This window comes from Mus caroli, chromosome 3, assembly GCF_900094665.2.
Source record: "Mus caroli chromosome 3, CAROLI_EIJ_v1.1, whole genome shotgun sequence".
Lineage (NCBI taxonomy): Eukaryota > Metazoa > Chordata > Mammalia > Rodentia > Muridae > Mus > Mus caroli.
The window spans coordinates 144,493,840-144,506,168 of NC_034572.1; the positions used below are offsets into that span (position 1 = coordinate 144,493,840).

General features: G+C 40.0%; 1 protein-coding gene across 2 annotated transcripts in view; it reads left to right on the forward strand.

Moving 5' to 3' along the window:
* The first annotated feature begins 362 nt into the window (after window positions 1-362).
* Adgrl4 (adhesion G protein-coupled receptor L4) overlaps window positions 363-12,329 on the forward strand; it is a 103,640-nt gene continuing 91,673 nt past the window's right edge. Inside the window, exons 1-2 of one of the 2 annotated variants that reach the window (XM_021158256.2) lie at window positions 363-604; window positions 1,883-2,032. In XM_021158256.2, the coding sequence (XP_021013915.1) occupies window positions 583-604; window positions 1,883-2,032 (172 nt within the window). In that variant the 5' untranslated portion in view covers window positions 363-582. The remainder of the gene's footprint in view (window positions 605-1,882; window positions 2,033-12,329) is intronic. The other variant, XM_021158255.2, reaches the window with a different exon arrangement.

The window sequence follows — 12,329 nt, forward strand, 5'->3', positions numbered from 1 at the left end:
AGAGAAAAGAATACTTTGTGCTTCCGCAGCTTTCAGAAAGCTGACTTTTTTTTTTTAACCATAGATTTTCTCTTCGGTCCTTTAATCTCCCATCGGGTTAAAACTGAGCAGCACCAACAACAAAATGTGACAGAGATCCTGGGCCGCTGTTGCCAATCTTGGCCTCTTTTCCTTTCAGGACAGAAACCAGGGAATAGATAGGCAGTCAGGGGCCCTCTGAGATGTGCTCTCTGCTGGAAGGAGTTCCCAATGGGTCTGTGAGATCTGAGCGCACAAGCTTTGAGGACACTCTGGTGGCTGCTCCCTGAGCAATATGAAGCCACAGTCCCACCTGTAATCTGACAGGGAGTTGTGGCCACAGGCTGAGACTGGAGTCCGGGCTGTTTGGGTGAAGGGGCCTGGCTGCCGGACGTGGCCTGCAGAGTCTGGGCCGTGCACACATTCACACAAAAAAGGCCGGAAAGTGACAGGAGGAAGCTGTGCGTCACAGGGGACAGAGCGAGACCCTGCCGTGCCTGCCCAGCTCCAGGACAGACCTGCACTCTAGCCTCTAGCGCTCTGCCGCCAGCTCCGCGGCTTCCAATGAGACTCCTCCCGCTTCTAGGTGAGTTGGGCTGGGCTGGGAGGCTGCACCGCGCCCACCTGCAGGGAACCAGGGAAAGCGATTTCTCACTAGCTGGGGTTCAAGTGTCAAGTGTGTCTGGCAAGGTCTCCAAGGAAAACAGACGCAGGCTCTCACAGGATGTTTTTCTGCTCGGCCTTTCCACTCTCGACCTTGCAACCCACAGCTCAAGACTATTACCTTTTTTCTTCCTGGAGAAATCCCGAAAGTCCCCGAAGTCTCAGTTTTGACCTTTCTACTGACCAGCCCCAAGAAACCTGGGAATCTAAGCTGCAAATGCATAAGAGAAGGTTCCTGACATTTTTAAGGCTACTGCCCGCCTGGACTTTGGGTTCATTTAAAAACCTGGGTTTGGTGATGCCCGGGGACAGATAATAGATCACTTCTCAGAAGGCAAATTAATTCAGGGTTAGGAAGTACATACAGTTTTATGTAGGGCTGGGATTTAGAATTGACTGTGTAGGGATCTCTTGGTACCAGATAAGGACACTTTATCTAAGATAACTGTTTTCTGAACAATGGCTTTGTGATCCATCCCTGTTCCCTACCAAGCTCACACTTAAGCGGGCCTGGAAGAAGACAGTGAAAAGAAACACTCTATGACTTTGCTTATCGGTTCCTAACAGTCCCCAGAACACATTTTTGTGCTGAGTTCAATCTTACCACACCGTGTTGAATTGTTTAATTTAATTTCTCCAATGCAAGTTACCGTAAGAGACTTTTTTTTTTTTTTTTTTTTTTGGTCGTAAAAAGAGCAGAATGACAATTGCCAGAACAGCGTGGAAGGGACGTGGTGCATTTCTTCTCCTGTATGTGACAAGTGACATCTTAAAAATAAACGATTTTGTCTTGAAGAGACCCAAATGTTTAATTTACCCCGATTCTGGAGAGAAAAGTGACTCCCAGAGCCAGAGAAGGGAGCCGCTCTGCCGCGGGGCAACCCCTTCTGAGGTAGCCGGTTCACCTCAGTGAAGAGGGATACAAAGTTTCCAGGACATGATGAGCTCATGGTTTTTATTATAAGTCTGGATTCTCCAGCATGTTTTAATTTTACTAAAATTTACACACTATATTTCTTAATCTGTAGGCTTAGTCATTTCTCTGTTGTGATTTAGCTAGGTGAGTCATTTGGGGGACTTTTATAATTTACCTCTCTAAAGGCAAGGGAATAAAAGCGTTTGGGGGGTATTGGTCTATAGCGCAAGGGTGGGACAGATGTCTGCTGTTTTTTGACAAGGTCTATGTCTTGATTTTCCTCAGTGGGTTTCTCCACTTTGCTGAATTGTTCCTACACACAAAACTGCAGCAAGACAACGTGTCTCCCAAATGCCAAGTGTGAAGTGCACAATGGTGTGGAAGCCTGCTTCTGCAGTCCGGGGTACTCTGGGAATGGCATCACGATTTGTGAAGGTAAGTAGTCTTGATCTCCTTTGATCTGCTTGTGAGACTCAGTTCTGAGGTGACTCCTTTCTGCTCTCCAGAAATGAGCTTGCTTCACCTTCACTCATAGCTTCAGCTGAATGAAAAGGTTGGCCAACCAGTCGCTGAGAGTGAACTTCTCTGCCAAAATGTATTTTGAGTATTGAAAACGGTGACTCTGTCTGTCTGTCTGTTTGTTTGTTTGTTTGTTTGTTTGTTTGTTTGTTTTGAAATTTAAAGATTTCTCTGGCACTAAGCCAAAGTCCAGGCACAAAAAAGAGAGTTAGTAGCCTGAAAGCACACCAAGGCCAGCCTCTATTGACTTCTTAGATGCTTTCTCTGGTCGTCATTAACTGCCTAATTTCAAGTTAATGTTACGGGTAGGAAATAGAGCTTTGTTGTGGTGGTGCATACTTGAAATCAGACTGCTTTGTAGAAGGAGAGACAGAAAGAAAGACTACAGATGTTCTGGTAGCCTGGGCAACATAGATCCTCTCAGAAAGAAAGACAAAAGGAGAGAGAGGTATAGAGAGGAAATAAAAGGATAGAGATGAGTCAGGAGGACAAAGAGGGTTAGCAGTGTGGAGGGAAGGAAAGGAGGAAGAGGAGAGAAGGGAGTTGAAAAATTGCTTTTTCCCTATGAGTTAATTCTGCCCATAGAATATCATGGCAGAGGCCAGATGGGAGGAGTCTTTGTAAGGTACAGTTCAAAGAATTGACACAACAAGATGAACTCCACCCAACAATCAAATTGGGGTGGGTTCCAGCCTGCGATCTTGTCAGCCAGGGTTTCTCCCTACCATCAAGACTCTCTTCCTCCATCCTGTACCTCATCATCCTCAAGAGAGGCTACTTTTAAGTAGGCCATTAGTGCAGCATTCTGTACAGAGAGATGGAGAAGAACGGAAAATGTTGCAAGTCATATAAATTAGTTTCAAATATAATTAAATCTAAGTTCACATTAGAGCTATGTGGTGTTACATGCCTAAATGTATTTAAGATCACATAGACTTTTTCTAATTAAGCTAGGGTATTGTGCTTTGTTAATATTGCATGTTGTTGCTTATAGCATAAACAAGTTGCATCTCGTGATTCAACTTGATAGGCTCTTAAAAAGATTAAATATGCCGTATATACTAAAATCCAAACCTCATCGTAATTAGTTTAATGCTTTAAAAATGTACAGCAAAGATGCAGTTTGCTTAATGGTGCATTAGATCAGCCGTTTCTGTTCTTACATCCAGCCAGAATTTGTAATATACTATTCTACAAGTACTACAAAATCCTTTCCATAAATAATCATAGTTTTTTTACTGTGTGTTTAATTGAATAGCATTAAGGCAAGCTGATAGCTGAATGACCTTCAAAATATTGCTTCCAGTATATCAGCATGCTTTCCCACTAATCATTGCAAATTGTTCTGTAGCACTTAGGAACAGCATTGCTTTTCTGTGATTTAGATACTTTTACTGTCATGATTATCATCATTAACATCAATAAATTTTCAGTTTTGGCCTTTGACAACCAACTAGCTGATAATCATGACTTTCATTACTTCTTTGAAAAATACATGTTTTGATAAACAGTGTAGTCTCTGTACCCACTCTCTACAAAAAATTAAAAATACTTTCTCTTGGGATAAAAATAAGATGCTAAAGGTCCTATGACTTGAAAATTCTGAACACAATCGGTAATGGGAATTATTTGCCTTTAAAAAAAATGATTTAAACGTAAAGGTCCTTTCCATCCAATGAAAGTTCTCTATCCATTTGATTTAGGAGTTACTACCTGAGTCCACAACGCTTTCTAAAACTGCTACAGACTGATTTTCTTCCTTTCAATACCTTTTTCAGTAGGTGTGCTAGTACGTTCTCTCGAATTACACTTAAAATATTACATTTTCAATTACTGAAAAGCACAGATTATACGTTGACTATGAAGATCTTTTTGTTGAATTTTTCATCCCTCAACAGATATCTTGTATTTCCTATGTATCTTTGCACAGTTGTCATGGTGTCAGTAAGAAGTATCTGGGATCAGCTATAAAGAGGCCAAATGATTTCAAAATAGAAGGTCTTATTTCTTTCTAGCAGTTATTTTATTTCTTTCTAGCAATCAGGTGATATGATCAATACAGAATTTGATTGTTTTTGAAATACCAGACACATTTTGGTGATGATGTATCTTCACTAATTTTACAACAAGAGTTGGTTTTTAAGCATCTCACAGAGAACACAGCTTACACGGTTCCAAGCAAACAAGATTTAGCAATAATGAATTAGTCTTACCTAATCACTTTGGTACTGAACAGATCTTTCCATTTATCACCTTTATCATCAATATGCTCATATCTGCCATTACTGAGATTGATAGTAAGTATTGCACATGGATTCCAAACCAGGAGTCAGTACAGAGCCTCCCCTGTTGATGGTCTCTTGATCTTTGAAGAACAATCCAAGGGGTGGAACCAAGAAGTGGTGGAAACAGTTGTTTCATCTAGTTGTCCTATTTGACAGCTTAACACCTTCTTTAATTATTACACACACACACACACACACACACACACACACACATATATATATATATATTTGCTGATATATATGTTGATATATAGATATATATCAGTAATATCAAATTACTATTAGAGATATATATTACTCATTTGTATATGTGTATATGTGTATGTATATATATGTGTGTGTGTGTATGTATATATATATATATATGTGTATATATATATATATAATTATATATTAACATCAGAATGCAGCTAGAAATTTTTCTTGTGTAAAAAAGTAGCAGTGGTAGGTTCTCCTCTAGGTTCTCTGGCTTTATTAGTCATGAGTAGTTGGCTAGGAGTATTCCATTGCCCAGGACTGAATGTATAAACAAGAAATTGTTTCTGACATAGAAAGTATGTGATGGGGCAGTTAAAGGTCTGTGTTAATTCTTGTGAAGTGGTGCTATAAAGAGTAGGAACACAAGTAAATCAGTGGAATGCAGACGCATAACAAGTGGAAATGACATTGACGCTGAGAATAGACATGAATTAGATTTCTCAAGATGAGAAAGTTGGCAATTGCACAGTGACCAGCAAAGAGCCTGCGCAATTTCCAGAATGCAAATCTCTTTTTCTTTGGAATAAACTAAGCTATAAAAACTAGTAAACAGGGCCTGGAAGTTGAACATATCTGAAGTTTATCAGATTCCCCAAGTATTTCAGGCATGGTGGCAGAGCACATGAACCGTAGGGCCAGGCATGGTATTGATGAAATGGACATGATTCTATTAGCAGAAAAGGAGACATTACAGAGTCCTGATGTAACTGAGTTACACAATAATCTTGTCCTATTAAAAAGATTAACCTATAAGGTAGAGTAAGCAAATGTGCAACAACCTACCAAGGGCTGTTGCAAAAACTCCATATTTGTACAACACATCATAGATTGTACACAGCATAAATAAAACCTTCACTTTTAAAGTCAAATTTTGTAAACATAAAAGCAGGTATGATTTTGATCTCCGGAATCCCCTGTAACTGAACATACTAGCATTGATTTAGCTCTATGCCATAGTCTTTTAAACATGAGAAAAATCAGAGCCATAAAAGCGTAAGCTCGAAAAACCAAAAACAAAAAACAAAACAAAACAAAAAATTGTAAGCTCCATATTCCCTAAGAATAGCTGAGAGTGTCCGTACTCAGACCCTGGGACCAGGAATTTCTAGTAATGGCGAATGCTAAAATATTCTTTGCCAACAGACACAATTAGGGTAGCACAGTATTTAGAGATGCATCTATAAAGTTATACTTTGAACAAAAATAAGCTACTTTTACAGACATAGTATGATAATGGTCATAGTTTATTTGAATATTTGTGTGTCCAGATATTTGAGAGTTTTCTTAAGAAAGACATATGTGTACAAATTTTAGTGTACAATAAAGGGCTCATAGATTGTTGAATCACTTCATCCTAAAACAAGATTCCTTCGTTTTGCTATCTCTACTGTTATTAATTGTGCATTCCAACACACTTTTGGTTGTGCTTCCATGCACAACTCTTACAGGTATAGTAAAGAAGAGAATATCCACCCTTGAAGTAAGGAAGAAAGTGGAAAAAGCAAGTAAATGGGGAAGGCTGAGGTGCTTATGGCTTCTCCATACATGTGTGAACCACACAGTTGGTACAGTACGGGGCTGGCATAGGTGTGAGAATGGGTATGAGAGACTGGCTCCCTCCTGGCAGGAACCTACATTAAGTAGAGCAATGTTTGGGGTTTGAGCGGAATGTGAGTGAGACAAACAATTGTCCCAGGTGGGGACAGGAAGTGTCAGGAAGGATGCAATGCGGACAGTTTGTGCACATGTATAAACATCTTTTCATAGCTTGGAACATGTCTAGCATGAATCAAACCAGGAAAAACAATAAGGTCCTGCCTCTGACTGAAAGAAAAACCGACACACTTCATAAAACAGTGCTCCTGGCCAACAAGATGGCTTCACCCGTTCAGTGACTCAAGCTCAGTGACACAAGTCCTCCTTCGCAGGATCCGTATGGCAGAAGGAGAGGACATACACCCCTCTGCAGGTTCTCCCAGACTGGTCACGCTTGCTCTGACACACGCACAGACATGCATGAAAATCAGGGAGGTAAAACTCAGGAGAGTCAAAAGCCGTTCTTATCATTATCTAAGGAGCACAAAGATACGGATAGGCCAGTCCTGAAAGAATGCTTTCACAAGGGACAGGGCAGTATGACAGCAGCGAAAGAACCAGACAGTGTTACAGGAGGTTTTTTAAGGATCGAGAACAAATGATCTATGGTACAGACCGTGGAAGGAGTATTCATTCAAAGACATGAGCTTGATTCCAACTGGAATAAAGTAAAAGTAATGAGGACAACTGACTTGTTTGCATAGTGAGAAAGATGTGGATCAACATGAGCGGGTAGCGAGACATTAGTGCAGAATGCAAAATGCGCATGTGGATGTGTGCTGCATCTTAGCACGTGCCAGTTAAAAAGCTATGATGCCTTAACTATATTTCACAAATATAACCGAAGTTTTGAACATTTAATGGAGCTATTATGTCACCAAGGTAGCTGCTCATCTTGGCACCACAGCTCTGTAATTTCCTGTTTAGCTCTCTAGATTGACGCCTGGGTTGGGCATACCTAGCACACAGTCTCTATCTCTCACTTTGCCCAAAAATAAATTCAAAATGAATTTTTGTGTAGGACATGAAGCATTAAAGCTATGGAATAAAAATATAGATAAAACAGTTTAAGGTATAAGCATAAGCAACAACTTTCTGAAGGGCTCCAGTGACCCAGGAATAAACCCAAGAATGGGGAGGGGGCAGGGGGGAGGATCCCGTGAAATAGAAGCCATCTGCACAGCAATGGGGCAATCATCACACACCAGGAGCCAACACAGCAGGAGGCATCTTCATCAGCTACATGGTCAAATAGTGGTGGAATGCAGAAAATATAAAAAACTGTAAAATGAATCAACAAAAATAAACTAATAAAAGGGCTAAAACTGAATAGGTAGTTTTAAGAAAGAAAAGACAAAACCAAAAAACAAAAAACCCTACCAGACTTAAAAAGAAAATTCTTCAATACTCTTAGCCGCCTTCTGAAAACTCAAATTAAAACTGAGTCTCCATAGTTGGTTGCATCCGACTGACCAGTTCTCAAACACCCTTAAAGTTGCTTAGTTATGTAATGGTGGTCCGTGCGTACACAGATCCGGCCAGCCTGACAACAGGTCACCACAGCTTCTAAATCCAGATTTAAAAAACAAAAAACTTAGGGCTTAGGGCTATTTTAATATGTTATCCCAGGTTCTCAGCAGGAGCTATCAACTCTCCCAGTGTTCATGAGAACTTTTGCCTTATGTTGACTGCTTGGGTGTGGTGCTGAAAGTCTACACACTTCTTCCCTCTTTTCTCTTATCCTCCCATCTTCTCAGTTTTTGCAGTTTCCTATCTTGCTGTTCTATTTTCCTTCTTTCTTTTTTTAAAAAAAAAAAGACACATTTTTTTTCTGTACATGACTGCCTACCCCTGTGTGTGTACTCCCTGGAGTGCCTGAGAGAGCCAGAAGAGGTGTCTGAGTCACTGGAGCTACAGCTACAGGTGCTGAGTCATCAAGTGACTCCTGGCAACTGAGCTCGCCCCCTCTGTCGGAGCAACAAATACTTCTGACCACTGAACCGTTCTCCAGCCACAGCTCACAGGTGGCACACAGGCAGATAGTCATACTTTTCCCCTCTTTTATTGAAAATAGATATTTTTCTCACTCACATAATATATCCTGATTACAGTTTCCCCTCCATCTACTCCTCCCACTTTCTCCCCACCTCTCTTCCCACCCAGATCCATCCACTCTTTCTGTCTCTCACTAGAAAACAAGCAGGCTACTAAGGGACTATATTATAATATAACTGATAACTGAGGAGGGCTACGTATTTGTGCTCATATACTTCTGTGGGTACATATGTGCGCATGCCCGTAGAAGCCAAGGGTCATTGCTCATATGCCACCCACCTTCTGTGTTAATTTATTTTACTTTTTAAAAACAAAATTTTCCTCTGGGTTCAAGCTTACCAAGTAAACAGAGAGGCCCTGGGCATCCACCACTGTGCCTGCAGCTCCCTGGTGCTGAGATTAGGTTCTGGTGGCCTAACTAGGGTCTTTGTGCTTTCAGGGCAAGCACCTTACTACATCTAGTTATCTACCCTAAACCCAATGTATACATTTTAATTCTGAATATAACTTCTCTTCTGTATCACTTAAATACATCATGTCTGTATGTACATATACATATCTCACATTTAGAATTTCTGTGATGGAATATTATTGTATATATGATAAAACAAAAACTAATACATCAGAATTGGATGAAACTAATTAGCAGAAGGAGAAGAGCCCAAGAGAAGGGACATCAAACAGAAATCCACTTAGCCTCAAACTCAGGAATCCAATAGAAACACTAAATTATATATATATATATATATATATATATGACATCTGGTCTCCCCCGTCTCCGTGAGTTCATATGTGATTTCATCATATTGATTTAGAAGGTCTTGTTTCCTTGTGGTCTTCCATTCCCTCTGGCCCTTACATTCTTTCTGCTTCCTTTGTTTGCATGGATCCCTGAGTGGAAGGATTTGATGGAGGCTTCAAGGTCTCTCAATAAACCCTGGGCTATCTAGTCTCAGGTTCTTGGCCACCTAAGCTGTGTGGTGCATTGGTTCCTTCTCATGAAGTAGGCCTTAACTCAAATCAAACATTGGCTGGTTACTTGCACAAGATTTGCGCCACCGTTGCCTGAGAGAATCTTGTAGGTAGGGCGTCACAGTTGACCAAACGGTTTGTGGCTGTTTTGTTGTTTGCATTTCTTGTTCATTGCCTGCAGCGTACCTTCCTTATTAAAGTTGCTCATATGTAGGAGTGAGGGCTATATGTTTACTTTCCCCATGCTTAAGGAGTTGTATAGGTATTGTCTTAAGCAATGGGGCCTTACAGTCAGGTTGTGGAGAGCAGCTTGTAGTCTTGACAACAACCTGAATTTTTGGATATTCTCATGGGACCCCTCTGGCAAACAATTCAACTAGTTACTATAACACCATCTCAGAATATCATTTAGTGGCAAGAGGTGGCCAGTCGGCTCTGTTTCTTTTATTATTTTGGTGATTAAAGTTAGATAGCTTTCATATATGTAGATATTTTAGAAAGTTTCTACTCTGTATTAAGTTTCCACAGCACCCCCCAAATGACCCTTAATTTTAGCTGCATCTCCTTGTGTTTCTTCCTTCACCCACCTCTCACCTCCCTCTCCCACCCGTCCCCCTCCTATCCACATCCTTACATTCACCCCCTCCCACCTCTTACATAGATCCCCTCAAATCTACCCCTTCCCACCCACCCCTCCCACTCATCCATCCTAATGAGATTTATCTATTCGTTACTCTATACATAATTCTGCGGTGCTATGAATTGTCATTAACTTATCATTAACAGCTAATATCTACATATAAGGAAATATATACTATAGTTTTCTTTCTGAATCTGGGTTGCCTCACTCAGAAAGATCTTTTCTGGTTCCATCCATTTACCTAGTTTATTTTTGATGGCTGAGTTATATAATATACTCTGTTGAATAAGTGAGACATATTTTCTTTTTTCTCTTTTCTCTTCTTTTCTCTTCTTTTCTTTTCTTTTCTTTTCTTTTCTTTTCTTTTCTTTTCTTTTCGTTTTCTGAGACATGGTTTCTCTGTGTAGCCCTGATTGTCCTGGAACTCACTATGTAGAGCAAGCTGGCCTTGAACTCAGAAATCCTCCTGCCTCTGCCTCCCAAGTGCTGGGATTAAAGGCATGCACTACCACTGCCTGTCGAGTCATATTTTCTTCATTTGTTCTTACATCGAGGAACATTCAGGTTGTTTTCAATTTCTGTCTATTATGAATAGAAAATCAATAAGCATGGAAGCAAATATCTCTGTGATAGAATGAGGCATCCTCTGGGGTATATAACCAAGATTGGTGTTCTAGAGTCACAGAACGTATGGAATGTCTCTATATATTAAGTGAATTTATGGGAATGACTCACAGTCTATAGTCCAACTAACTCAACAATTGGCAGCTCTGAATGAGAAGTCCGAGAATTTAGTAGTTGCTCAGTCCCAGGAGGCTGAGTGTTTCAGCTGGTCTTATGTATAAGCTCGAATTCTGAAGAAGTAGGTTCCAACAGATGTGCAGGCAAGTAAGTGCAAGCAGGCAAAGAGGAATGGACCCTTTCTTCTTCCATTGTCCTTACGTAGGCCTCCAGCAGAAGGTCTGACCCAGGTTAAAGCTGTGCACCACCAGGACCAGACCTAAGCTTTTCTTTACATGAAACTTTCTCTATCCCAGGCTGGCTTTGAACTTAGAGAGAATCTGCTTGCCTCTGTCTCTGGGATTAAAGGCATGTACCACCTTGCCTTGCCTCAGCTTTTCATGACCACTACCTTAAGATCCAGATAAAAGACTGTGTCTTCTAGCCTCAAGATCTGGATCATAGGTGTGCCCTCGATTTCTAGATGATAGTTTGTTCCAGACATAGTCAAATTGATAACTGGGACTAGGCATCACTAGCCATTTCTGAGAAATGGAGCCCTGGTCTTTGTCTTTTGAGAATCCCAATATCAAAATGACTGGGTTTTTTTTTTTTCTTGCTTGATCTAATGCTATCAATCTGATGTTTTCACAGTTCTAAGAAGCATAAAATCATTGGCATTTAGACAAATGAGCCTTTTGTTTCTAATTTGCATGTAGCTTAGTGAGTTTTTCTTTAATTATTGAAGAACTTTCATAGAAGTCACACGCTCCTCTCATTTCCATAATCAGCCCTGTATAAATAGAACTTAGCATGGAGCATTGTTTATTTCTAAAAAACTATCAAAGATTATGTTTTACACTTTTACATTAGTATATACACCGTGAAGGACTTCATTTTACTATAGTTAGTAAAATATTTTATTTTACTATCCAATTCTAAGTGTGACTGAAATAAAAGAAATGATCACAAGTATGAGAAATGAGACATTCTTTCTCTCTACAACTTCAAATCACTTATGTGATTTTTGACACTCATAAACTATAAAACATAGAAATTCTATCTCCATTCACAAAAATATTTTTTAAAATACGTTTTAGCATCCCATAAGTACACCTGCCTCTAAGAATTACTCTGTTCTGTTTAGCATCAATGTCATCAACGGGAAGATTACTGGCTCAGAAGAATGGCAAGGAATGAGTTTAAAAAATTCTCAGTATCTCAGAAATTCATGACTGTATGTAATCTAATTTTGTGTTCTTTTTTTGTTATCAAACCTCCAATCCTTAGTCTGACTTAATATTTGAATTTAAGTATTTTCTAGTCCACTTCATTTATGAAGACCACTGAACATCACATATAATACACCACTGATATAAATTTCTCTAACATTTTAGCCGCTCTTTACAAATGAATTAGAAGCAGGCTTGTCTTGTGTGAAATAGAAATTTTTCTGGAAATTAAATCCTTAAGCAAGGCTGGTGCAATGTTTTGGCTTGTTTCACTATTTGGACTGTTCTCACTGGCCACAGGTAGGGGAATTTATTTGAAAGCACAACAATTTCATTGTAGGTACAATTACAGTGAAAATGATCCTAGGAGGGAGAGAGAGAGAGAGAGAGAGAGAGAGAGAGAGAGAGAGAGAGAGAGAGAGAGAAGAAGAAGGAGGGGGAGGAGGAGGAGGAGG